We start from the raw sequence: 26,714 nt of genomic DNA, 5'->3' as shown, positions 1-26,714 counted from the left end.
TGGTAAGATTGGAAAGTAAGATACACCCAGTTATAAATGGGGAAAACTCAGGATGGCAGGGGTTGCCAAGTCCACATGAAAGATACCAGTAGGAAGACACAGGGAAATGAGAATTTCCCAGAAGGAGGGAGCACGAAAGTCCCTCTGACTAACAGAGGCGTTATTGGAAGTCAGGTGCGTACACCTGGGAAGAGCTGGGGAAAGAACCCTTCCCCTTTGGGCAGAGATGATGTTCAGCTAATACATTATGTGTGGACATGCCCTACTGCTTATAATATTAGTGATAAAATAACCACTTCTTTGAGCCTTTCAAGTGTCCCTTCCACTGTCCCAGCTGCCCTGGTCCCTACCCCCAGTCACCCCCATCTTCCCCCTCTATCCAGCAACTGAAGGTGTGAGCCTTGGCCCAGCAGGGCTCCCCAGGAACCCGTTCCTCTGCTACACCTGCATCTGTTCCTATTGGCTGGGCCCAGGCCTTTATGATGTTTACATATTTTGCCATCCCCCCTCCACCTCCAGATACCCAAAACGCCTGCACAAGGTGGTGAGGAAACTGGTCCCGAACTGTGACGTCCGCTTCCTCCTGTCAGAGAGTGGCAGCACCAAGGGGGCCGCCATGGTGACCGCAGTGGCCTCCCGCGTGCAGGCCCAGCGGAAGCAGATTGACAAGGTGCTGGCTTTGTTCCGGCTGACCCGAGAGCAACTTGTGGGCGTTCGGGACAAGATGCGGGTTGAGCTCGAGTACGGGCTGAAGAGGGACACCCACCCGCTGGCCACGGTCAAGATGCTGCCCACCTACGTCTGCGGGATGCCAGATGGCACAGGTGGGCCGTGCACAGCTCCCTTCTCTGATGGGCCACCCAGAGCTCATATCAAAACTCCTTAAATCCAGTTAGGTCTTTTGTTTCAAGAGCCTTGGGTTCATGTCTATAATGGAGGGAGGAGGGTTGGGGTAGAAGGTTAGTACTCTGCTGAATCTATTTGCTTTGGTTGATCCACGGCACTGGCAGTGAAGAATACCTAAGTTAAGTTCCATGTGTGTGAAGACCCAGATGCTGTTCCCAGGGGCTACCATCTGGACACTTGGAGTGTCTGGCTTGTCTTCCACCCTCTTCTCTAGCTCTCTTCTCTCCTGGGGCTTGGCTCTCTTCCTCTCCCCTCTCTTCACTTTCTGCCCCTGACTTTTCCGATACTTGATCCTTCTCCTGGTCCTCTGTGCTCGTCTGACGGGAGCCACAAAACAGTGAGGTCAGTTGTTTAGACAGGTTACTCCACCTCTTTGAATCTCATGAGTCTCACCCAGATATTAATGACCTTTGTAAAATGCTTCATATCTTTAATTTGCTTTTGAACATTTAATTTCATTTTGTGCTCACAACTACTCTGTGTGTTATATAAAGAGAATGATTCCCATTTTATGGATGCCAAAACTGAGACTCAGAGAGGTTAGGTGACATACTCAAGGTCACACAGTTGTACTTGGAATCTCTCAACAGCAAAGATCTTTTCCAGAGCCAGTATCGTTCGAGTCTACTTGGGGGGAAAAGAATAACAGCAGTAAAAGACACTATTCAACTGTTCATTCTTTCATCACTTTTATCCTTTTGCCTTTATTCCTCAAAGTTTCATTAAGCACGTGCTACTTGTCAGGCTCTGTCGTAGGCACGGTAACAGAGCAGTGAAGAAAACACAGTCCCTACCCTTATGGAGCCTAAGTTCTGTTGGGCTGGCAGACAGTAAACAAATAAACGCCAGGTGATGCCGTGTAATGACAGGGCTATGAAGAAAAATAGACCACCATCAGGGGTAAGAGAACTGGCTGAGAGTGAGGTCTTTGGCAGATTCAAGGAACAGCAAAATGACCAGTGTGGCTAGAACAGAGTGAATGAGGCAGGGAGAGAGGTGAGGAATCACACAGAACAGACTGACATGCTCTGCAATGTCAGAGAACCGAGAGGCACTGCACTGGGGGGCCCTGGACGGTGATGGGCGTCAGACTCGATATAGTTTCTTATTAGTCAGGTGGGGGGTGTGAGAATCCAGGGAAGGGGAGAGCAGGACAGAAGAATCATTTCATGCTCAGGATGAACAGTTCCTCTAGGCCATATAGACAGGATGGAAGCACCTTCCCGAGTCCATTGTAGTCAGGTAGCCTGGCCTGGATTCACCCTCAGAGGCTCCCTGAGCGTAAGTATCATGTGTGGCCTTTACCAGACAGCAAGAAAAGCAGGCTGGCCTCAGATGGGCTCAGGGTGCCTGCCCAGTGCTCTGACTCTGTGCTTGGTGACCGCCACTCCCCTGTGGCCCATGAGCCCCAGGCGGGCAGGCTCTGGCTCTGCTCACTTTCAGCATCACCTCTTCCTCCCAATGCCTGCACACAAGACCCTGCTCGGTGCGTGCTGGTGGAATGCAGCCCCCACTTTCTCCACCACAGAGAAAGGCAAGTTCCTCGCCCTGGATCTGGGGGGAACCAACTTCCGGGTCCTCCTGGTGAAGATCAGAAGCGGACGGAGGTCGGTGCGAATGTACAACAAGATCTTCGCCATCCCCCTGGAGATCATGCAGGGCACCGGCGAGGAGGTAAATGCCGGGCAGGGGGTTCCGCACTCCGAGGTGCCAGCCTGCCACCCCGTACGGTGCAGGCCTGGCATGACTGCCGCTCTCTCCCTGCAGCTGTTTGACCACATCGTGCAGTGCATCGCTGACTTCCTGGACTACATGGGCCTCAAGGGAGCCCAGCTGCCTTTGGGCTTCACATTCTCATTTCCCTGCAGGCAGGCGGGCATTGACAAGGTAAGACGGCCCAGCCTGGTGGGCCCATTCCCTCCTACACCCGGGGAATCTCGAGACAGCTCTGAGTCACTGTTCATTTTATTTCGGAGTCTCAGGTTCAGGGCAGCTGGGGAGACATGATCGAGAATTTGGACCATTTAATTTTTTCCTATTTACTGTGTTCCCTTTTCATTATTTCTTTGATTGAAGTTTACAAAATAATTTAGTGTAGTATACAATAAAGGGACACATGGATAAGGCTACTGTTAAAAGAGAGGTCAAATCATATTATCGAGAGATAAGAAGAGGTAATGACCAGTTAAGGCCAGTTATAACTCTTAGTCCACAATATTACCTGGGTCTTCCTGTGTAAACAGGGAAATGCAATAGGTCGTAGGGTTTTTATTGTCTGATGAACAAAAGCATACCAGTGCATCAGAAGAAATGCATCTTTCCTGATATTAGAATTTCAGGAGTTTATCACATAGACACTTACCTAGTTGCCATTGAAGAACATCATGGATAATGATTTTAATAAATTATTCATAATAATTTCAAAATGTACATCACAAGATTTTTCTTGGAATTCTTCGATAAAAGCACCATTCACCAGCTTATGGAGAACAGAGCACTCTCCCTTGCTCTCTGATAGGCTTATGTCAACTAAGCTTACAGGACTGGCATAAAAGCAGAACACCACTCCTCAATTTATAGAGAGAACTCTGGTCAGCACAGCAAGTCAGCCAGAGAGCTCATGACAATAATAAGAATGACACCAAAGACTTGTTAAGATTTTGTCTAATCCAGTCAATGTCCCCATGATGTACACACTATTTTTGCTTTGTTTATTTTACCATTTTTTATTGTGGTAAAATAGATATAACATTTACCACTTTTGACTGTTTTTAAGTGTACACTGGTACACTTAAAAAGTACAAGTGTACTGTGGCATTAAGTACACTCACATTGTTATGAAACTATCACCACTATCCATCTTCCGAACTCTTTCATCTTCCCAAACTGAAACTCTATACCCATTAAACAATAGCTCCTCATTTGCCCCTCTCCCAGCCCCTGGTAACCTTTACTTTACTCTCTGTCTCTATAAATTTGACTATTCTAGGTACCTCGTGTAAGTAGAATCATAACAGTATTTGTTATTTTGTGACTGGCTTATTTCACTTAGCATAATGTTCTCAAGGGTCATCCACGTAGAATTTCCTTCCTTTTTAAAGCTGAGTGATATTTTATTGTATGTACACACACTATTTTTAATCACCATTTTGTAGCTAAGAAAAACGGAGGCACAAAGAGGTTAAGTTGTCCAGGTTACCACATCTATAAACAGTGGTAGAGGAGTTATTCCAGGACACTGGCCTGAGAGCCCAGGTTTTTGCACTCTACCCTCGGGATCAGGACCTGGAGCCCAGTGTTTTTGGACCATTTTTGCTATAATGCACAGTACACTTACATATATATAATCAAAATAAAAAAATCCAAGAATAGTACCTACCCTTATTTTGTGCATTATACTCTATGTTCTATCCTATTTATGTATTTATTTATTTCTGGCTGTGCCACACGGCTTGTGGGATCTTAGTGCTCTGACCAGGGATCGAAGTCGGGGGCCCCAGCAGTGAGAGCGCTGAGTCCTAACCACTGGACCACCACCAGGGAATTCCCTATTTCACTTATCATATGAGGAAATTGAGGCATGCAGTCTTAAACAATCGGTAGCTGCAAAATCAGAACTGAAACAGAGCTCTGCAGGGCTCGGAGAATGCTATGAAAACACTCTTCACCAGGCCTACCCCCACGGCCCCCCAGTCATTCAGAGAACAGGGAGAGAGGGGTTCAAAAGGCAAAATTATCTGGTAATATGGCTAGATCTCTCAAAATTAAAAATGCCAGAATGCTAAGAGCCATAAGATCCATTTCTCAAGATTCCATTTCTTAAAATGTACCTAAGAAGGAATGAACAAGGATGTTCACTACAGCATCACTTTTTAATAATGAAAAATTAGAAATAACCCAAATGTCTGGCAATGGAGAATGACTAAATAAACTATGGTATATCAATCATACAGAATTACTAGATTTTTATTTAACAAACACATACATGGTGTTTGCTCAGTGCCAGACACTGTTCTAAATGCTTCACAGATATTACCTACCTAGTTAGGAGGCAAGAGCGTGCAGTAGTTAAGAGCATGGGTCTGGAACCACATTGCCTCAGGTCGAATCTTGGCTTCTCCACTTACTGGCTTTGTGACTTTGGGCAAATTATTTAACCTCTGCACCTTTGGCTTCCTCATTTGAAAAATGGCGATTAAAATAGTACTTGTTATACAGTTTTTTTTTTTATTTAAAATTTTCTGTGCAATTATATTTGAGGAATATTTTCCATATTAACTGACCTGGAATGGTCTAAAAGATATATTATTGAGTGAGAGAAACAAACTGCAGTAGTCCACACACAGTATGAATTTATTTGAAAATACATGTAAGCAAAGAGAAAAAGCTCTGAAAGGATTCATATCAAACTGATAATAGAGGTTACCTCTCAAGTTTGGGGGGATGGGGAATTAAAGTGGACTTTGTCCTTATCAATAACACTTTGTTTTACAAAGGTAATGCATTCCTGTATTACTGCTGCTATTAAAAATTAATACAGGAATCCCCATAAGTTTAATAGCTGATCTTTCAGCAGAAGCTCTGCAAGCCAAGAAGGGTATGGCAGGACATATTTAAAGTGATGAAAGGGAAAAACCTACAACCAAGATTACTCTACCCAGCAAGGATCTCATTCAGATTTGACGGAGAAATTAAAACCTTTACAGACAAGCAAAAGCTAAGAGAATTCAGCACTACGAAACCAGCTTTACAACAAATGCTAAAGGAACTTCTCTAGGCAGGAAACACAAGAGAAGGAAAAGACCTACAATAACAAACCTAAAACAATTAAGAAAATGGGAATAAGAACATACATATCAATAATTACCTTAAATGTAAATGGATTAAATGCTCCAACCAAAAGACACAGGCTCGCTGAATGGATACAAAAACAAGACCCATATATATGCTGTCTACAAGAGAGCCACTTCAGACCTAGGGACACATACAGACTGCTAGTGAGGGGATGGAAAAAGATATTCCATGCAAATGGAAATCAAAAGAAAGCTGGAGTAGCAATACTCATATCAGAAAAAATAGACTTTAAAATAAAGACTATTACAAAAGACAAGGGATCAATTCAAGAAGAAGACATAACAATTGTAAATATTTATGCACCCAACATAGGAGCACTTCAATACATAAGGCAAATGCTAACAGCCATAAAAGGGGAAATCGAGGGCTTCCCTGGTGGCGCAGTGGTTGAGAATCCGCCTGCCAATGCAGAGGACACGGGTTCGAGCCCTGGTCTGGGAAGATCCCACATGCCGCAGAGCGGCTGGGCCCGTGAGCCACAATTACTGAGCCTGCGCATCTGGAACCTGTGCTCCACAACAAGAGAGGCCGCAATAGTGAGAGGCCTGCGCACCGCGATGAAGAGTGGCCCCCGCTTGCCACAACTAGAGAAAGCCCTCGCACAGAAACGAAGACCCAACACAGCCATAAATAAAAAAAAAAAAAAAGGGGAAATTGACAGTAACACAATCATAGTAGGGGACTTTAACACCCCACTTTCACCAATGGACAGATCATCCAAAATGAAAAGAAATAAGGAAACACAAGCTTTAAATGACACATTAAACAAGATGGACTTAATTGATATTTATAAGACATTCCATCTAAAAACAACAGAATACACTTTCTTCTCAAGTGCACATGGAACATTCCCCAGGATAGATCACATCTTGGGTAACAAATCAAGCCTTGGTAAATTTACAAAAATTGAAATCGAAATACAGTGTGTGCGTGTGGAAAAAAAAAAAAAATTGAAATCGAATCAAGTATCTTTTCTGACCACAATGCTATAAGACTAGATATCAATTACAGGAAAAAATCTGTAAAAAATACAAACACATGGAGGCTAAACAATACACTACTTAATAACCAAGAGATCACTGAAGAAATCAAAGAGGAAATCAAAAAATATCTAGAAACAAATGACAAAACACGATGACCCAAAACCTATGGGATGCAGCAAAAGCAGTTCTAAGAGCGAAGTTTATAGCAATACAATCCTGCGTTAAGAAACAAGAAACATCTCAAATAAACAACCTAAGCTTACACCTAAAGCAATTAGAGAAAGAAGAACAAAAAAACCCCTAAGTTAGCAGAAGGAAAGAAATCATAAAGATCAGATCAGAAATAAATGAAAAAGAAATGAAGGAAACAATAGCAAAGATCAATAAAACTAAAAGCTGGTTCTTTAATAAGATAAACAAAATTGATAAACCATTAGCCACACTCATCAAGAAAAAAAGGGAGAAGACTCAAATCAATAGAATTAGGAATGAAAAAGGAGAAGTAACAACTGACACTGCAGAAATACAAAGGATCATGAGAGATTACTACAAGCAACTATATGCCAATAAAATGGACAACCTGGAAGAAATGGACAAATTCTTAGAAAAGCACAACCTTCCGAGACTGAACCAGGAAGAAATAGAAAATATAAACAGACCAATCACAAGCACTGAAATTGAAACTGTGATTAAAAATCTTCCAACAAACAAAAGCCCAGGACTAGAAGGCTTCACAGTCGGATTCTATCAAACATTTAGAGAAGAGCTAACACCTGTCCTTCTCAAACTCTTACAAAATATAGCAGAGGGAGGAACACTCCCAAACTCGTTCTACGAGGCCACCATCACCCTGATACCAAAGCCAGACAAAGATGTCACAGAAAAAGAAAACTATAGGCCAATATCACTGATGAACATAGATGCAAAAATCCTCAACAAAATACTAGCAAACAGAATCCAACAGCACATTAAAAGGATCATACACCATGATCAAGTGGGGTTTATCCCAGGAATGCAAGGATTCTTCAATATATGCAAATCAATCAATGTGATACACCATATTAACAAATTGAAGGATAAAAGCCACATGATCATCTCAATAGAGGCAGAAAAAACTTTTGACAAAGTTCAACACCCATTTATGATAAAAACCCTCCAGAAAGTAGGCATAGAGGGATCTTACCTCAACATAATAAAGGCCATATATGACAAACCCACAGCCAACATTGTTCTCAGTGGTGAAAAACTGAAATCATTTCCACTAAGATCAGGAACAATACAAGGTTGCCCACTGTCACCACTATTATTCAACATAGTTTTGGAAGTTTTAGCCGCAGCAATCAGAGAAGAAAAAGAAATAAAAAGAATCAAAATCGGAAAAGAAGAAGTAAAACTGTCACTGTTTGCAGATGACATGATACTATACATAGAGAATCCTAAAGATGCTACCAGAAAACTACTAGAGCTAATCAATGAATTTGGTAAAGTAGCAGGATACAAAATTAACGCACAGAAATCTCTAGTATTCCTCTACACTAATGATGAAAAATCTGAAAGAGAAATTAAGGAAACACTCCCATTTACCACTGCAACAAAAAGAATCAAATACCTAGGAATAAACGTACCTAGGGAGACAAAAGACCTGTATGCAGAAAACTATAAGACACTGATGAAAGAAATTAAAGATGATCCAAATAGATGGAGAGATATACCATGTTCTTGGATTGGAAGAATCAACATTGTGAAAATGACTATACTACCTAAAGCAATCTACAGATTCAGTGCATTCCCTGTCAAACTACCAATGGCATTTTTCACAGAACTAGAACAAAAAATTTCACAATTTGTATGGAAACACAAAAGTCCCCGAATAGCCAAAGCAATCTTGAGAAAGAAAAACAAAGCTGGAGGAATCAGGCTCCCTGACTTCAGACTATACTACAGAGCTACAGTAATCAAGACAGTATGATACTGGCACAAAAACAGAAATATAGATCAATGGAACAGGATAGAAAGCCCAGAGATAAACCCACGCACATATGGTCACCTTATCTTTGATAAAGGAGGCAAGCATATACAGTGGAGAAAAGACAGCCTCTTCAATAAGTGGTTCTGGGAAAACTGGACAGCTATATGTAAAAGAATGAAATTAGAACACTTCCTAACACCATACACAAAAATAAACTCAAAATGGATTAAAGACCTAAATGTAAGGCCAGACACTATCAAACTCTTAGAGGAAAACATAGACAGAACACTCTATGACATAAATCACAGCAAGATCCTTTTTGACCCACCTCCTAGAGAAAGGGAAATAAAAACAAAAATAAACAAATGGGACCTAATGAAAGGTAAAAGCTTTTAGACAGCAAAGGAAACCATAAACAAGACGAAAAGACAACCCTCAGAATGAGAGAAAATATTTGCAAATGAAGCAACTGACAAAGGATTAATCTCCAAAATTTATAAGCAGCTTATGCAGCTCAATATTAAAAAAACAAACAACCCAATCCAAAAATGGGCAGAAGACCTAAATAGACATTTCTCCAAAGAAGATATACAGATTGCCAACAGACACATGAAAGGATGCTCAACATCACTGATCATTAGAGAAATGCAAATCAAAACTACAATGAAGTATCACCTCACACCAGTCACAATGGCCATCATCAAAAAATTTACAAACAATAAATGCCGGAGAGGGTGTGGAGAAAAGGGAACCCTCTTGCACTGTTGGTGGGAATGTAAATTGATAGAGCCACTATGGAGAACAGTATGGAGGTTCCTTAAAAAAGTAAAAACAGAACTACCATATGACCCAGCAATCCCACTACTGGGCATATACCCTGAGAAAACCATAATTCAAAAAGAGTCATGTACCACGATGTTCATTGCAGCACTATTTACAATAGCCAGGACATGGAAACAACCTAAGTGTCCACTGACAGATGAATGGATAAAGAAGATGTGGCACATATATACAATGGAATATTACTGAACCATAAAAAGAAACGAAATTGAGTTATTTGTAGTGAGGTGGATGGACCTAGAGACTGTCATACAGAGTGAAGTAAGTCAGACAGAGAAAAACAAATACCATATGCTAGCGCATATATATGGAATCTAAAAAAAAAAAAATGGTTCTGAAGAACCTAGGGGCAGGACAGGAATAAAGACGCAGATGTAGAGAATGGACTTGAGGACACGGGGAGGGGGAAGGGTAAGCTGGGACGAAGTGAGAGAGTGGCATGGACATATATGCAGTACCAAATGTAAAATAGATAGCTAGTGGGAAGCAGCTGCATAGCACAGGGAGATCAGCTGGGTGGTTTGTGACCACCTAGAGGGGTGGGATAGGGAGGATGAGAGGGAGACGCAAGAGGGAGGAAATATGGGGATATATGTATAACTGATTCACTTTGTTATACAGCAGAAGCTAATGCACCCTTGTAGAGCAATTATACTCCAATAAAGATATTGAAAAAAAAAATTAATACACATGGGAAGGGGGAGCCGTATGCAGCTGTCCATGGTTCTGAATGATCCAGGGCACAGCTGCACCTCCTGACCCAGGACACTGGGCCTTCAGGCCTCTCTCCCAGCAGTTCTGACAGGTTCATGAAGACACAGCTAAGAAGGAGGGGAGACCAATGGACAGCTGGGAGCAAAGCCACTGATGACTGGGGAGAAAAAAGAGAGACTTAAAAATTGAAGTATATTTGATTTACAATATTATATTAGTTTCAGGTATACAACGTATACTATAAGCTATTTTTATAGCTTATACTCCATACAAGGTTATTATAAAATATTGACTATATTCTCTGTGCTGTACATTACATCCTTGTAACTAATTTATTTTATACCTAGTAGTTTATACCTCTTAATCCCTTTCACCTATTTTGCCCCTCTCCTCACCCCTTGCCCTTCTGGTAACCACTAGTTCCAAAAAGAGAGACGTAGGTGTGGTACATATATACAATGGAATATTACTCAGCCATAAAAAAGAATGAAATTGGGTCATTTGCAGAGATGTGGGTAGACCTGGAGACTGTCATACAGAGTGAAGTAAGTAGAAAGAGAAAAACAAATATCGTACATTAACGCATATATGTGGAATCTAGAATGAACTAGTTTGCAAGGCAGAAATAGAGTCACGGATGTAGAGAACAAACGTATGGACACCAAGGTGGGGGGGAGTGGTGGAGGGGGATGAATTGGGACATTGGGATTGACATATATACACTAATATGTATAAAATAGGTAACTAATAAGAACCTGCTGTATTAAAAAAATAAAATTCAAAAAAAATTTAGAAATACTTTTTCTCGGTATTACAAAAATTGTACATGCTAATTTTAGGAAAATTAGAAAATATAGGCAAACAAAAAGGAGAGACTAAAAGGTACCAGTAATCTTGTACCCAGAGGGAACCACTGTCAACCACCTGGTGTATGCCTTGTTCCAGGCCTTTTTCCAGATTTGAGTGTGTGTGAGTTTTAAAATAATAATAGAATAATTCACCATCTGTATTTGTTTAATGTGAGTTCACTTAACAGTGTATGGTGAACATCTTTCTCTAACATCTAACGTCTCTTAAAGCATTATGTTTTTATGGGTGTAGAGCATTTCCTATATTGATGTACAAGATGATAGATCCATATTGTTGGAATGACAGGATGCCTCTAGTTTTTCCTGTGAAACAATGCTTTGATGAACATTTTGCAGCTTTATCTTTAGTCACAAAGATGTGATTGATTGGGTAAATTAGAAGTGGCCTTTGTTCTGTGCAGTCATGGCCAGGGAACGTGAGTTGACCCTTGATAAACATGAATTGCTGCAGTTATTCCTCAGCAGTGGACCTTGTCTGAGCATCACGCTCTGTGGCACCTCTGGGGCCAGTGTTAGGGCTACAGATGGAAGCACAGTCAACAGCATTTGACTACCAGTCAGCTCTAGTGCCTTGCACCTATTTGATGCTGAGATTGTGCAGTGGTCCCAGCAAACTATTGCTCAAATGAATTTGCCCTCCTTTCTTTCAGGGAACACTCATTGAGTGGACCAAAGGCTTCAAGGCTACTGACTGTGAAGGGGAAGATGTGGTGGACATGCTCAGGGAAGCCATCAAGAGGAGAAATGTACGTTATGGTGTTGAGGCTCATGCCTGACCTTGCCCCTTCCCCGAGACCCCTCTGCTCTGCCATCCTATACCCAGCCCTGTGACTCTGGCCTCTGCCCACATCAGGCTGATGTACCCCTCCTGAGCCTGTTTGGCTTGCACATCCTACTTGTAGTAGAGCTGCTTCCTTTGCAGGAGTTTGACCTGGACATAGTCGCAGTTGTGAATGACACAGTGGGGACCATGATGACCTGTGGCTATGAAGATCGTAACTGTGAGGTTGGCCTGATTGCAGGTAAGTGATCAGGCATGTCCCATTGGCCTACTCCCATCTGATCTTTTCCAGGTTCCCTTTTAACATAGTGAAGGGCAGGGGGCCATTGTTCCATTACGTAGAGGTTCTGAAGCTAGCTTTGTCCAAAGTAGAGACAAAGTTAAGATTGGGATTCCAGGTCTCCTAATTCCCAAGTCTTTACTTAACATCTTTTTCCCTAAGGGTCCTAAGCCAAGGTTTTCCTTTCTGTTGAGGAAGGAGAATAACATAGAAAGAGGGGACTTTCAAATTAGGGCCTTGGGGCAGATTATCCTGGGAGGAAGGAGACCACAGTTGGATCAGGTTGGCACGGGGCTGAGGGAGCTAGATTTTCATGCTGGCTCCAACATGCACCTCCTCTGTTCTCTGACCTCTTCTGGCTGTCAGGATGCACAGGATGGGGAAGAGTTGGAAAGAAACCTAGGAGAGAAGAAGGGAGTAGTCTGAGGTATGATATAGGCCTTTTAAGGGTCTTTTGGAAAAGTCTGGCAGTGATTAAGGGCAAGGGTGGATTCCAGGGGATACTCTAAGAGGTGAGGGGACAGGTGGTATTTGAACAGGTGGAGACAAGGGTGATGGGCATTCTAAGTGACAGGCACAGGTTAAGTAATCACAGAATCTGGGAAAGTTGTTCCAGCTGGTTGTCTGGGCTTCCTGAGTTTAAGTAGTACATAGAACAGGAGATGGAGATATATTGAGATGTCTTCAATGCCAACTAAGAGGTTTCATCTCATTCCAACACTTACCTACTTTGTGACCTTGGGAAGGTTGCTTATTCTGTCTGGACTTGAGTTTCCTCATCTGTGGGAAGGGCTGGGCTAGATCTAGGAGGACAAAGCGGTAAGATTTGTTTGATTGATGATAATAGTTGCCTGGACTGTTGTGTTGAGAATAGTTCTGAGACCAGGTCATGGACAAAGGAGAAGAGGGTGGCTTTCAGATGCCAAGTGTCTACTTATCCAAGACTAGATGATTCCTCATAGTCCCTTCCAGCTGTGACTGCTAATTCTGTGACTACTTGGAGCTTACTTTGTGTGCCTGTGGCTTATCAATAATAATGAGGAGGAGGAGGAGAAGGATAATGATATCACAGGTACCAATTCTATGTGGAGGAAACTTACGAACATCGTCTCATTTTTTTTTCTTTATAGCAAATCTATAAAGCAGGTATTATTTCCTTTACAGATGAAGTAATTGGATCTCTGAAAGATGAGATACTTGTCTAGGGTCACCCAGCTATGAGTGTAAAGCTAAAGTCCACAGCCAGTTGTACCTGACTCCAAACCTAAATTCCTATCTACTGTACCCTGCTGGCTCTTTAAGACGTAGTGGTGTCTTTTGAAGACTAAAGTCCCATCTTGACCTTTTAGGAACAGGCAGCAACATGTGCTACATGGAGGAGATGAGGAACATTGAACTGGTGGAAGGAGATGAAGGGAAGATGTGCATAAACACAGAGTGGGGAGGATTTGGAGATAATGGCTGCCTAGATGACATCCGGACCCAGTACGACAAGGAGGTGGATGAGGGGTCCTTGAATCCTGGCAAACAGAGGTGAGGAGGGCAGATGTGTGCATTTATGCAGGTTGTGCAGTATACGACTTCAGCAGATCTAAGGGGGCACCATTTTCATGTTACAGATACCATAGTTTGTATATTTATGACAGCTCTCCATCAGATGTTAGTGAAATGTCTTATTTGAACAAAAGCATAAAGTTATGACAAGTTTCCAACAGAGAGAAAGAAGGTGAGCCTTTTTCTAATTACCACAATGTACCATAAGGTCTAGTGGTGGCTTTGGAAGTGAGGCAGAGGTCATCAAAAAGTCCATTCACTGTGGACTGGGTGTCACAGAGCTGGGACACAGTGACTTAGTGGGCCCTCTCAAGATGGGCGTCTAGTAGGTCCAGTTTAGAGGTCAACATCCTTAGTCTTTCAAGAGCAAGCTGCCAGGTTGGTGATCTCTGTTGTTCTGGGGGTGGGGAAGTGGCTGCAGGTGACGGTTGGGAGTCCTGGTTCTCAGCCATGACGTTGTGTTCCAGCATGGGTCACAGTCACTTTGTGAGGTGTATTCCAATTGATAACCATACTAAAAATACTGAAAATAATGATGGTTTAAAAAAACACAAAACAGAGTACATTTTCACTTGCATTCTCATATGCCTTCTTGAATAGGAGAGAAAGGGGTGGACAGGGATAGAGCTAGCATGTGGTGGATTGATCATTAGCCTGAGCCCATCCATTACGACAGGGGTTGGCAAACTTTTTCTGTAAAGGACCAGATAGTAAATGTTTTACTGTCAGGCCACGTGGTCTTTGTCACAACTAAACCCAGTGTCTTACTATATAAAATAAGATGAAAGTGTAGATTTATCCTGATGGACGACATCCAAGTGGAAAAGTTGAGCAGATAGGAAATGTAATGGGATGCCTGGGCCACAGATGCCTCGCTGACTGTTAAACTGAGAAAACTCAATAGGAAGAGGCTTGACAAGACCAAGACCAGCCCTGGTGGTCCCTCATCTTCCTTTGGCACTAGTCTTTGTAGGTGGGAGGCAGGTGAATTGTGGTAAGCCCAGCTGAACCAGGGACCAAAACACAAGGGACCTTAACAAAGGGCCTTATCTCTAAATCCCAAGTTGGGGCATCCAAGTTTTGTGTCTGAATCCACTGGAAACTCACATTTTTGGAGTGAGAGTTTAAGGGGGCAACATATTTGAATTCACCTGCTGTCACCATTATTTGTCTAAGTGTCAGTTCTTTAGACTGATGAGGTCCTGAGCAGTTAAGAGAACACAAGTCCAGCACGTAGGTCTCAGGCACACTCAGATTTCCATTTGACCCTGCAGGCAGGGGCAGTCCAGCTCTGCATCATTGTTATTAATACTGTCACACCTACCTGGGCAGCGTGCCTGATCAGTGCCTGTCGGTTGCAAAGCTCCTTTTTCTCTTGCACCTTCCACCTTGGAGCTCACGGCCTGATAGGAAGGGGGAAGGGAGCTAACGTTTTGGACCACCCTTGGTGTGTGCATACAGTTTAAATGTGTTATCTCATGGAGCAGGAGCTCTAGTGGAACAGATTTCTTCAAATACAAAGCCAAGGAGAACTAGCTTTGGGGCCAGGAAAGGGACTCGCTTTAGCTTAGTGTCTACTGTGCACCAGACAGTTGCCTCCCAACAGTCTTGTGGGGTCAGGGTTTTGCTCCCTGTTTTATAGATGATGGTTTAAAGTGCTTGCTCAGGTCATGCAGCTAATGTGTGGCAGAGCTGGGACCTAGTTCTTGCTCAATATGGCTCCAAAGCCTGGCCTTCCCACATCATACTGTCTCCTGCATGCACTTCTCTGGGCCTGCTGCCCACTCTGACCCACTGCAACCCAGGCAGCTGGTGGATGCCAGTGGCATGCCTTCCACACTCTGACTTGTGATCCTTTCGCGAACCACTCAACCAGCACTGATTTTCCTGCTCTCGCCAACCTTATCCCTCTTCTCTAAACAGATACGAGAAAATGACCAGTGGGATGTACCTGGGGGAGATCGTGCGGCAGATCCTGATTGACTTGACCAAGCAGGGTCTCCTCTTCCGAGGGCAGATTTCAGAGCGTCTCCGGACCAGGGGCATCTTTGAAACCAAGTTCTTGTCTCAAATTGAAAGGTGACTCGTGATCAATTTCACCTGCTCAATCTGAAAGACCCTATGTTGGATGTGCCGCTGTCACACCAGGTTCCGGCAGATTTGAAATTTAAAAATAAAAAGAGTAAGGGCCTGGCTGGGCAGAGGGTTGCCTCCTGGGGTTGCTCCCTCTGTCCAGCTGTATCAGGACCACAGCACCCAGCTGAGGGTCCAGCAGCCAGTCTGGGCCCCGAGGTTCCTAAATGGTTACACAGGAGTTAGCTTAGGCTAACTAAAAAATGATCGTCTTTTGATCCTGAAAAGATGATGTGCTCACACTTTATTCTTTAAAGATGATGGGACTTCCTGGGGGTGGCAGACCTTCTTGAATCTCAGCTTCTGAGGCATCCTGCTCCAATCTTACCATGGCTTGGATCATTTTCTTCTCCCTCCCGCTTGAACATCTAGGGATGGGGGCCCGTGAGCCCTGCGGAGCAGGTTCTAGGACCCCAGGAATAGGTCCTGACATCCTGCTCTGCTTGCCTGCAGCGATCGGCTGGCCCTCCTCCAGGTCAGGAGGATCCTGCAGCAGCTTGGCCTGGACAGCACGTGTGAGGACAGCATCGTGGTGAAGGAGGTGTGCGGAGCTGTGTCCCAGCGGGCGGCCGAGCTCTACGGTGCCGGCCTGGCCGCCGTCGTGGAGAAAAGGAGGGAAGACCAGGGGTTTGAGCACCTGAAGATCACCGTGGGTGTGGATGGCACCCTGTACAAGCTGCACCCGCAGTGAGTGCTCCAGAGAGGCAGGGGTCGGGACGCTGAGGCTGAGTGTGGACCCTGGTGAATCTGACAGACAGAGTGCAGGCCCTGGGGGCTCTGCTTCCTAGTGCTGTGATGTGGGGTGTTCACCACCCTCTCCGAAGCCCAGGCTCCTCATCTGTAACAGGCAGGCAGTAATAATCTCTACCTCCTAGGCCTGCATCAGGGTTGAGTGAGTTCCTACATGAACAGTGCTTTACGCAGTGCTCAGTAAATACAAGTGATTATTATCAACACAGTCTCACCTGACCGCACAGGGAGCAATGAGAACTGACTGTTTTGCACAGTATAGAGCATGTGACAAGGATGAGCTCAGAGTCAGGAGGCAGAAGGATTAAGAGTGAGTTTGAATCCTGGCTCCACCACCTAGAAGCTGGGGTGCCCAGGGCCAGTTTCTTACCCCCTTTGACCCTAATTCTTTTAAACTGGTTATGTTTTTCCTTTATAGCTACTTTATTTATTTATTTATTTATTTTTGGCTGTGTTGGGTCTTCGGTTCGTGCGAGGGCTTTCTCCAGTTGCGGCAAGCGGGGGCCACTCTTCATTGCGGTGCGGGGACCGCTCTTCATCGCGGTGCGCGGGCCTTTCACTATCGCGGCCCCTCCCGTTGCGGGGCACAGGCTCCAGACGCGCAGGCTCAGCAGCTGTGGCTCACGGGCCCAGCTGCTCCGCGGCATGTGGGATCTTCCCAGACCAGGGCTCGAACCCGTGTCCCCTGCATTAGCAGGCAGATTCTCAACCACTGCGCCACCAGGGAAGCCCCGACCCTAATTCTTTATCTCTGAAATGGTGACAAAAATCATACCTACCCCGTAGGTTGTCAGGAGAATCAAGTCAAATAGTGTCTGTAGACTACGTGGCACACCAAAAAGACGGCGATGAAAGCTTTTATTTTTATTTAATGTTTTACATTTTTTTTTGGCGATGAAGAAAGGTATTAGCAAGCTTATAAAAATTTCCGGGGCTTCCCTGGTGGCGCAGTGGTTGAGAATCTGCCTGCCAATGCAGGGGACACGGGTTCGCGCCCTGGTCTGGGAAGATCCCACATGCCGCGGAGCAACTGGGCCCGTGAGCCACAACTACTGCGCCTGCGCGTCTGGAGCCTGTGCTCCGCAACAAGAGAGGCCACGACAGTGAGAGGCCCGCGCACCGCGATGAAGAGGGGCCCCCGCTTGCCGCAACTAGAGAAAGCCCTCGCGCAGAAGCAAAGACCCAACACAGCCAAAAATAAATAAATAAATAAATAATAAATAAATTTCAAAAAAAAAAAAAGAAATGCAGTCTCTCAGGCCCCTCCCCAGACCTACTGAGAGGGAATCTGCATTTAAAAAAAAAAAATTTCCAATCATGCTGAAATGTATACATAAACACATTATCACTGCAATCCTTGATCCTTAGTCCTTCCTATGATGCTGACTAATTATCCAGAATAACTGACTGATATCTTTTCTTGGTTTTCCCTTGGGGGTCACATATTTTTGGTGTGGTTCCTACAAGCCTCTTCCTTTGAACCAAGACCCGACCAAGGGACAGAAACCACATAATCATTTCAATAGGTGCAGACAAAGCAGTTGATAAAATCTAGCACCTTTCATGATAAGAGCACTCAACAAACTAGGAATAAGGGAGCTTCTTTAATCTGATAAAAGCATCTATGAAAAACCCACAGCTGACATCATACTTACTGGCGAGACACTGGATGCTTTTCCCTTAAAATTAGGAACAAGACAGGGATGTCCACTCTTGCCACTGCTGTTCAACATTGTACTGCTTCTAGCACTGCCTCCAGATGGTTGTGTGGTTTTGTCTCTCAGTCAAGTTTTGATTCAAGGGAGAGGCTTATAGGAACCAGACCAAAAATATGTGACCTCAAGCAGAAAATCAAGAGTGAGTCTACACAAGGCAGTTAGGCAAAAAAAAAAGAAATAAAAGACATCTATATTGGAAAGGCAAAACTAAAACTATCATTGCAGATGGCATGATTTTGTACATAGAAATCCTAAGGAATCCACAAAAAACTATTGGAAGGAACTGAGAAACAAATTCAGCAAGGTTTCAGGATGCAAGATCAGTATACAAAAATCATTTGCATTTCTATGCATTAACAATGAATAATCTGAAAATGAAATTAAGAAAATAGCATCAAAAAGAATAAAATACTTAGTAATAAATTTAATAAAAGAAGTGTAAGGCTTGTACATTGAAAACTACAAAACATTGTTGAAATAAAGAAAACCTACCTAAATAAATGGAAAAATATCCCATGCTAGTGGATTGGAAAACTTAACATTGTAAAGAGAGCAACTTCCCAAATCTTTTTTTTCTAATTGAAGTATAGTTGACATACAATATTATATTAGTTTTAGGTGTACAACATAGTTATTTGACATTTATATACATTACAAATTGATCACCACAATAAGTCTAGTAACCATCTGTCACTGTATAAAGTTATAGCAATATTATTGACTATGTTCTCTATGCAGTACATTATATCCCCCGACTTACTTATTTTATAACTGGAAGTTTGTGCCTCTTAAAACCCTTCATCTATTTTGCCCAACCCGCTAGTACCATCCCTTGTGACAATCACCAGTAGTTTGTTCTCTGTAACTGTAACTCTGTTTCTGTTCTGTTTGTTCATTTGTTTTGTTTTTTAGATTTCACATATAAATGAAATCATGTAGTATTTGCCTTTCTCTGTCTGACTTATTTCACTTAGCATAATACCCTCTAGGTCCATCCATGTTTTTGCAAATGGCAAGATTTCATTCTTTTTATGGCTGAGTCATAGTCCATTGTATATATATATACCATATCTTCTTTATCCATTCATGTATTGATGGGCACTTGGGTTGCTTCCATATCTTGGCTATTGTAAGTAATGCTGCCGTGAACATAGGAATGCATGTATCTTTTCTAATTAGTGTTTTTGTTTTCTTTGGATGAATACCCAGGAGTGGAATTAGTGGATCATATGGTAGTTGTATTTTTAATTTTTTGAGAAACCTCCATGCTGTTTTCCATAATGGCTGCACCAATTTACATTCTCACCGTCAACTGATGAATGGATAAGCAATCTATATTTTCCATCTATGCAATGGAATATTACTCATAAAAAGGAAGGAAGTACTGATACATGCTACAACTAAGTGCTGATGATGTTTCTCTTTTTCTTTTTTATAGCTTTTCTCGGATATTGCAGGAAACTGTGAAAGAACTAGCTCCTCGATGTGATGTGACATTCATGTTGTCAGAAGATGGGAGTGGAAAGGGAGCAGCTCTGATCACTGCTGTGGCCAAGAGGTTACAGCAGGCACGGAGGGAGAACTAGGAACCCCTTGGGGTTGGGCCGCATGTGCCTTGGATACTGACCAGCCTTTCCTCTGGCAGATGAGTTGGTCAGAGACCAACAGGCAAGCTTCTGGCTGACTTCACCTTCTGGATAGCCAGAAGAGAACCCCAGGTTCTTGGGTACTCTTAGCATTTTGTTACTGGTTTTCAAGGGCATTAAATGACATCTCTATTTGGCATGTTTGGACCAAAGATGGGCCAACTTATAAAATCAAAGCATTGGGCCCAAGAGATCCCCTTTCAGCAAGTCTTTCAGTTGAGACCTGAGCTGTTCTCTACGGCTTTGGGTTCTGTGGCTACTGGGCTCGGAAACAAATACACGATCTGCCCATGTGGCCTGGCTGGCTGAATTCCCCAGTGGGATGCTTCAGCCATTGCTTGTAATAGATTGAGCCATCTACTTGTGGATGCACATTTGAGAGGGATAGGGGCTTAATCAACTGGAGATCTAATCTAACTTGTCATTAACTTGTCACGTTGACTTCAAGCATGAAGAGAGAACAAAAACTTTGGAGTATTCAGCCCCAGGATGAAGAAGCGTTGATTGCCAGGGAGCCCTGTAGGAAACTTTTCATGCTTAAAGTGAGTTATATCAGCACCCTGTAGGATTTTGTTTCTCAGTAAACATGTGTGATGGGGAGGGTGCTGTTTGGGGCACCTGTTATCATTTTACATGTGGTTTTTGTCACTGCTGATGATAGTTGTTTTAAGGACTGTTAGGTATATGAAATCCAGTAAATGAATAAAAATATTTGATTTCCCAAGAATCTTTGCATGAGGTTTTAATACTTTATCTGGGAGGCTCGCTTGGTAACTTCATCCTCTGTTGGTGGAATGAGGGACCCATAGAGTCAGAAGTTGCTGACAGCATCTCTCTAGTTCAAACTTCTTACCAACAGGGGAAAAATATATGGAATATCTTCTATAATATCTTTGACAGATTATCCGAATTTCATTTAAATGAATACTTCCTGTGACTGGGCATTTACCACATGATCCTACAGCTCTTGCTTTTGAACAGATGGAGTTGACCAGAAGTCCTTTCACCCTCCAACCTAACCTCTGCCTCTCTGGAACTCGGCCCCTCCCACATGCCCCATCAGTCTCCATTCTACCCTCCAGAACTAAGAGGAATTGGCCTGTTCCTGACCATTTTCCCAGTGGACATCCTCTCTCTCTTTCTCTTCATCTCATCACCTACCCCACACCTCTCCGCCCTTTATCTGAACCACCCATAACTTTCTACCTTGTCACAGAGTTATCTGTATGCATTTCTTATCTGGCCTAGTAGATTGTAAGCTCTTTGTTAGACACGTTTTTGTTTTGCCCCAGTGAACTCAGTGCTCTGCCATTCTTATTAAGTACTTACCGGATGGCGGCATGATTGAAATAAAGTGTTCCAAGAAACTTTTCTTAGAAAAAGTGGAGACCATTATCATGAGAGACAAACTGAAAAGAATGATATTCTAGATCATCCAGGTTGATTTATTCTGATTTATTTACTTATTCCTAGTGCTAATTGTCACCACTTGCTGAAGCAGGATGTTCAGACAGACAGAATGGAGGAGGCTGGAGGAGGGTAAGAGAGGCCAGCTGAGGCTAGGGACAGATGAGGGGGCTGAGGTTCCCTAGGAAATATTTTTTCGTGCATTTATGAAACAGGTATGGAGATACTGTTGTGGACAGGTTCTAGATTTACCAAAATGAACTATTTTGTATTTTAGAGTTATACCTCTCTGCAGATATGTGGTGTGGATTTGTTAAAATTATCTTTTTGTATTTTGAGGTTATGCTTCCTTGGGGAAATGTTTCACCTTAACAGATTTTGTCTTAGTCAACCCCAAACCTTGTTGTCCTTGTTATCTTTCCCCAGTTCTCCTATTCCTCGGTAAGACACCCCCAGCTCCAAGTCCCTCTCTCTCCTGGTTCTGCTGGGGGGGTCTCTCCCTTTGCCATCCTACCTGGATGGATGATCTGGCCCAGAGATTCAGGGAGTTGCACCACCACATTCTCCTGCAACCTGGTCTTTCAGCACATGTTTGGTAGGTTCAAGGTCACCTGGCCTACTTGTTTTTCAGTTTTGGTCTCTTACAGGAAAGAGAAGCCCCAAGGTATCTAGGCAATCTTGTACATTCTGACTAATTGATAGCATCATAGAATCCTTGAACCAGAACGGAACTGCAGAGGGGGCAGACATCCATTTTGCTGTGTTTGGACAGGCCAGCCCGTGAAACACCCGGGGCAATGGAGGGCTAACTTCTCCTCAGAGTTTACTAGGCAAGACCAGCAACCATGCAACCAGGTAAACTGTCCTCGTGCAAGTCCCACAGACATCCTCTTAGGAAGGGCTTCGTGATCATCTACATTTTCTACCCCTGTGGTGACTCTCTGCCAGTAACCTTTTGGCTAGAAAGAGCTGATGAATATAGATTTAAGAACTAGATTTTCCCCATGATTCTGACTCTTCAGAACAAATGACCTCATTCCCACTTGTCTGTCTTCAGAAATCTTGTTTCCTCTTCCTTCCTTTAGCTGGAATGGGCACTCCATGAGAATAAGGACTTGGGTCTCATTTTTCCTGTTGTCCCCAGAGCCTACCACAGTGGCTGGCATTGAGTAGCCATTGGACAATTCTCTAAATGAATGAATGAATAAATGCTAAAACAAGCACGTGAATGAATTATTGCTCTCCTTTTAATCACTCCATTCTTCTATCTCACCCAGTGGCGCTCGAGCCTTATACACAGTAGACACTCTATAAATGATAGTTCAACAAATGCTAAGCCCTGTTCTAGGCACTGAGGACCCAATGAAATGTAAGGTACCATTCCTGCTTTGTGAGAATTATCACTAGCATAGATTAAGAGAAAATGTTTTTTGCTATTTTTTATATTGATTTCCAGTTTTACTGGGTAGTGATAAAAGAGAATGTCTTATATTGTATGACAACATAAAACAAATTGGTATTTTAAAAATTGTTATTGAGGGGCTTCCCTGGTGGCGCAGTGGTTGAGAGTCTGCCTGCCAATGCAGGGGACACGGGTTCGAGCCCTGGTCTGGGAAGATCCCACATGCCGCGGAGCGACTAGGCCCGTGAGCCACAATTACTGAGCCTGCGCGTCTGGAGCCTGTGCTCCGCAACAAGAGAGGCCGTGATGGTGAGAGGCCCGCGCACCGCGATGAAGAGTGGCCCCCGCTTGCCACAACTAGAGAAAGCCCTCGCACAGAAACGAAGACCCAACACAGCCATAAATAAATAAGTAAATAAATAAATAAACCCAAAGTTTAAAAAAAAAAATTGTTATTGAGATATAATTGACATATAGTATTGTACTGTATTAGTTTCAGGTGTACAACATGACTTGATAGATGTATATATTGCAAAATGATTACCCCAATAAGTTTAGTTAACAATATTTTTCTTGTGATGAGAACTTTAAAAATTTACTCTTAGTAACTTTCAAATATACAATATGGTATTTTTAACTATAGTCGTCATGGTGTACATTACATCCCCAGGAGTTATTTATCTTATAACTGGAAGTTTGTACCTTTTGACCACCTTCACCCATTTTGCCCATTCCTTTATGCCCCACCTTTGGTAACCACCAATCTTTTCTCTGTATCTATGAATTTTTAAGATTCTACACATAATTGAGATCATATGGTATTTGTCTTTCTCTGGCTGATTTATTTAGCTTAGCATAATGCCCTCAAGGTCCATCCATGTTGTCACAAATGGCAGGGTTTCCTTCTTTTTATGGCTGAATAATATTTCATTACACATAGATACCACATTTCTTTATCCATTTATCCACTGATGGGTACTTAGATAATTTCTGTGTCTTGACTGTGTAAATAATGCTGCAATGAACATGAAAGTGCAGATTATCTTTTCAAGATAGTGCAATGGTAGTTATCCTTCAGATAACTACCCAGGAGTGGAATTGCTAGATCATGTGACATTTCTATTTTTAATTTTTTGAGGAATCTCCATACTGTTTTCCCTAGTAGCTGAACCAATTTACATTCCCATCAACAATGCACAAAGGTTCCCTTTTCTCCATATCCCTTCCAACACTTGTTATTTCTTGTTTTTTTGTTTTGTTTTGTTTTTTAATAATAACCGTTCTAATGGGTGTGAGATGGTTTTGTAGTTTCAATTTGCATTTCCCTGATTACTGATGTTGAACACCTTTTCATGTATCTGTTGTTGATTTGTATGTCTTCTTTGGAAAAATGTCTATTCAGATCCTCTGCCCATTTAAAAAAACTTGTTTTTCTATTGAATAGTATGTGTTCTTTATATATTTGGATATTAACCCCTTATCAGATATATGATTTACAAATACTTTCTCCATCCTATAGGTTGCTTTTTCATTTTGTTGATGGTTTTTCCTTTACTATACAGAGCTTTTTAGTTTGATGTAGTCCCACTTGTTTATCTTTGCTTTTTGTTGCCTTTGCTTTTGATGTCAAATCCAAAAAATCATTGCCAAGACCAGTGTCAAGGAAATTATACCCTGGTTTCTTCTAGGAGTTTTATACTTTCAGAACTTACATTCAAGTCTTTAATCCATTTTGAATTTTTTGTGTATAGTGTAAGATAGTGGTCCAGTTTCATTCTTTGGCACGTGGCTGTCTAGTTTTCCCAGCAGCATTTGTTCAAGAGACTGTCCTTTCCCCACTGTATACTCTTGCTCCTTTGTTGTAAATTAATTGACCATGTATATGTGGGTTTATTGGTCTGTTCAAATTTTATATTTCTTCATGATTTAGTCCTGGTAGTTTTATGTTTCTAGGAATTTATCTATTACTTCTAGGTTGTCCAGTTTGTTGGCGTATAGTTTTTCATAGTAGAATCTTATGATCCTGTGTATTTCTGTGGTATTAGTTAAAACATCTCTCTCATTCCTGATTTTATTTACTTGAGTTCTCTCTTTTTTTCTTGGTGAGTCTAGCTAAAGGTTTGTTTATTTTGTTTATCTTAAAAAAAGAACACACAGGGGCTTCCCTGGTGGTGCAGTGGTTGGGAATCTGCCTGCCAATGCAGGGGACACGGGTTCGAGCCCTGGTCTGGGAAGATCTCACATGCCGCAGAGCAACTAGGCCCATGAGCCACAACTACTGAGCCTGCGCGTCTGGAGCCTGTGCTCCGCAACAAGAGAGGCCGCGATAGTGAGAGGCCCGCACACCGCGATGAAGAGTGGCCCCCACTTGCCGCAACTAGAGAAGGCCCTCTCACAGAAACGAAGACCCAACACAGCCATAAATAAATAAATAAATAAATAAATAAATAAACTCCAATCTCTTTAAAAAAAAAAAAAAACAGGGCTTCCCTGGTGGCGCAGTGGTTGAGAATCTGCCTGCCAATGCAGGGGACACGGGTTCGAGCCCTGGTCTGGGAAGATCCCACATGCCGCGGAGCAACTAGGTCCGTGAGCCACAATTACTGAGCCTGCGCGTCTGGAGCCTGTGCTCCGCCACAAGAGAGGCCGTGACAGTGAGAGGCCCGCGCACCGCGATGAAGAGTGGCCCCCACTTGCCACAACTAGAGAAAGCCCTCGCACAGAAACGAAGACCCAACACAGCCATAAATGGATACATAAATAAATAAATAAATAAAAAAAATTTAAAAAAAAAAAAAACAAAAAAAAACAACACACAGCTCTTAGTTTCATTGATCTTTTCTATTGTCTTTCTAGTTTCATTTATTTCTGCTCTAATCCTTGTTATTTCCTTCCTTCTATAAGCTTTGGGCTTAATTTGTTTTTCTTTTTCTAGTTCCTTGAGGTGTAAGGTTAGGTTGTTTAATTGAGATCTTTCTTGTATCTTAATATAGGCATTTCTTGCTATAAACTTCCCTCTTAAAACTGCTTTTACTGCATCCCATAAGTTTTGGATTTTTTTAAAATTAATTAATTTATTTATTTATTTTGGCTGCATTGTGTCTTCATTGCTGAGCATGGGCCTTCTCTAGTTGCAGTGAGCGGGGGCTACTCTTTGTCATGATGCACGGGCTTCTCATTGCAGTGCATAGGCTCTAGGTGCATGGGCTTCAGTAGTTGTGGCACGTGGGCTCAGTAGTTGTGGCTTGCAGGCTCTAGAGTACAGGCTCAGTAGTTGTGGTGCACGGGCTTAGTTGCTCCACGGCATGTGGGATCTTCCTGGACCAAGGCTTGAACCCGTGTCCCCTGCATTGACAGGCAGATTCTTAACCACTGCGCCACCAGTGAAGTCCCCCCATAAGTTTTGGTATATTGAATTTCCATTTTCATTTGTCTCAAGATATTTTTTGATTTGTCTTTTGATTTTTTCTTTGACCCATTGGTTGCTTGGTAGCATGTTGTTTAATCTCCACATATTTGTGAATTTTCCAGTTTTCTTCTTGTAATTGATTTATAGTTTCATACCATTGTGGATGGACAAGATATTTGATATGATTTCAGTCTTCTTAAACTTGTTAAGACTTGTTTTGTGGCCTAATATATGATCTGTTCTGGAGAATGTTCCTTGTGTGCTTGAGAAGAATATGTATACTGCTGCTTTTGGATGGAATATTCTGTATATGTCATTAAATCATTCTTTTTCTTTCTTTTTTCCTTTTGTTCCTCTGATTGGGTGAATTCCACCCCCCTGTCTTTGAGTTTGCTAATCCTTTCTTTGCTTCATCTAGTCTGATGTAGAACCCTGCTATTGAATTTTTCAGTTCAGTTATTGTATTCAGCTCTGTGACTTCTGTTTGGTACTTTCTTAT

The 26,714-nt window shown here is 42.6% G+C and overlaps 1 protein-coding gene across 4 annotated transcripts in view; it reads left to right on the top strand.

Annotated features, from left to right (window-relative positions):
- The window catches only part of HKDC1 (hexokinase domain containing 1), a 59,878-nt gene extending 39,165 nt beyond the window's left edge, over positions 1-20,713 (top strand). For all 4 annotated transcript variants that reach the window (XM_057531353.1, XM_057531354.1, XM_007167769.2 and 1 more), the window contains 9 exons: positions 520-824; positions 2,435-2,580; positions 2,674-2,793; positions 11,786-11,881; positions 12,058-12,157; positions 13,546-13,729; positions 15,674-15,829; positions 16,337-16,570; positions 19,790-20,713. In XM_057531353.1, the coding sequence (XP_057387336.1) occupies positions 520-824; positions 2,435-2,580; positions 2,674-2,793; positions 11,786-11,881; positions 12,058-12,157; positions 13,546-13,729; positions 15,674-15,829; positions 16,337-16,570; positions 19,790-19,937 (1,489 nt within the window). In that variant the 3' untranslated portion in view covers positions 19,938-20,713. The remainder of the gene's footprint in view (positions 1-519; positions 825-2,434; positions 2,581-2,673; positions 2,794-11,785; positions 11,882-12,057; positions 12,158-13,545; positions 13,730-15,673; positions 15,830-16,336; positions 16,571-19,789) is intronic.
- The last annotated feature ends 6,001 nt before the right edge of the window (positions 20,714-26,714 follow it).

Source organism: Balaenoptera acutorostrata, chromosome 16 (assembly GCF_949987535.1).
Source record: "Balaenoptera acutorostrata chromosome 16, mBalAcu1.1, whole genome shotgun sequence".
Lineage (NCBI taxonomy): Eukaryota > Metazoa > Chordata > Mammalia > Artiodactyla > Balaenopteridae > Balaenoptera > Balaenoptera acutorostrata.
This window is presented reverse-complemented; position numbering and strand designations above follow the sequence as displayed.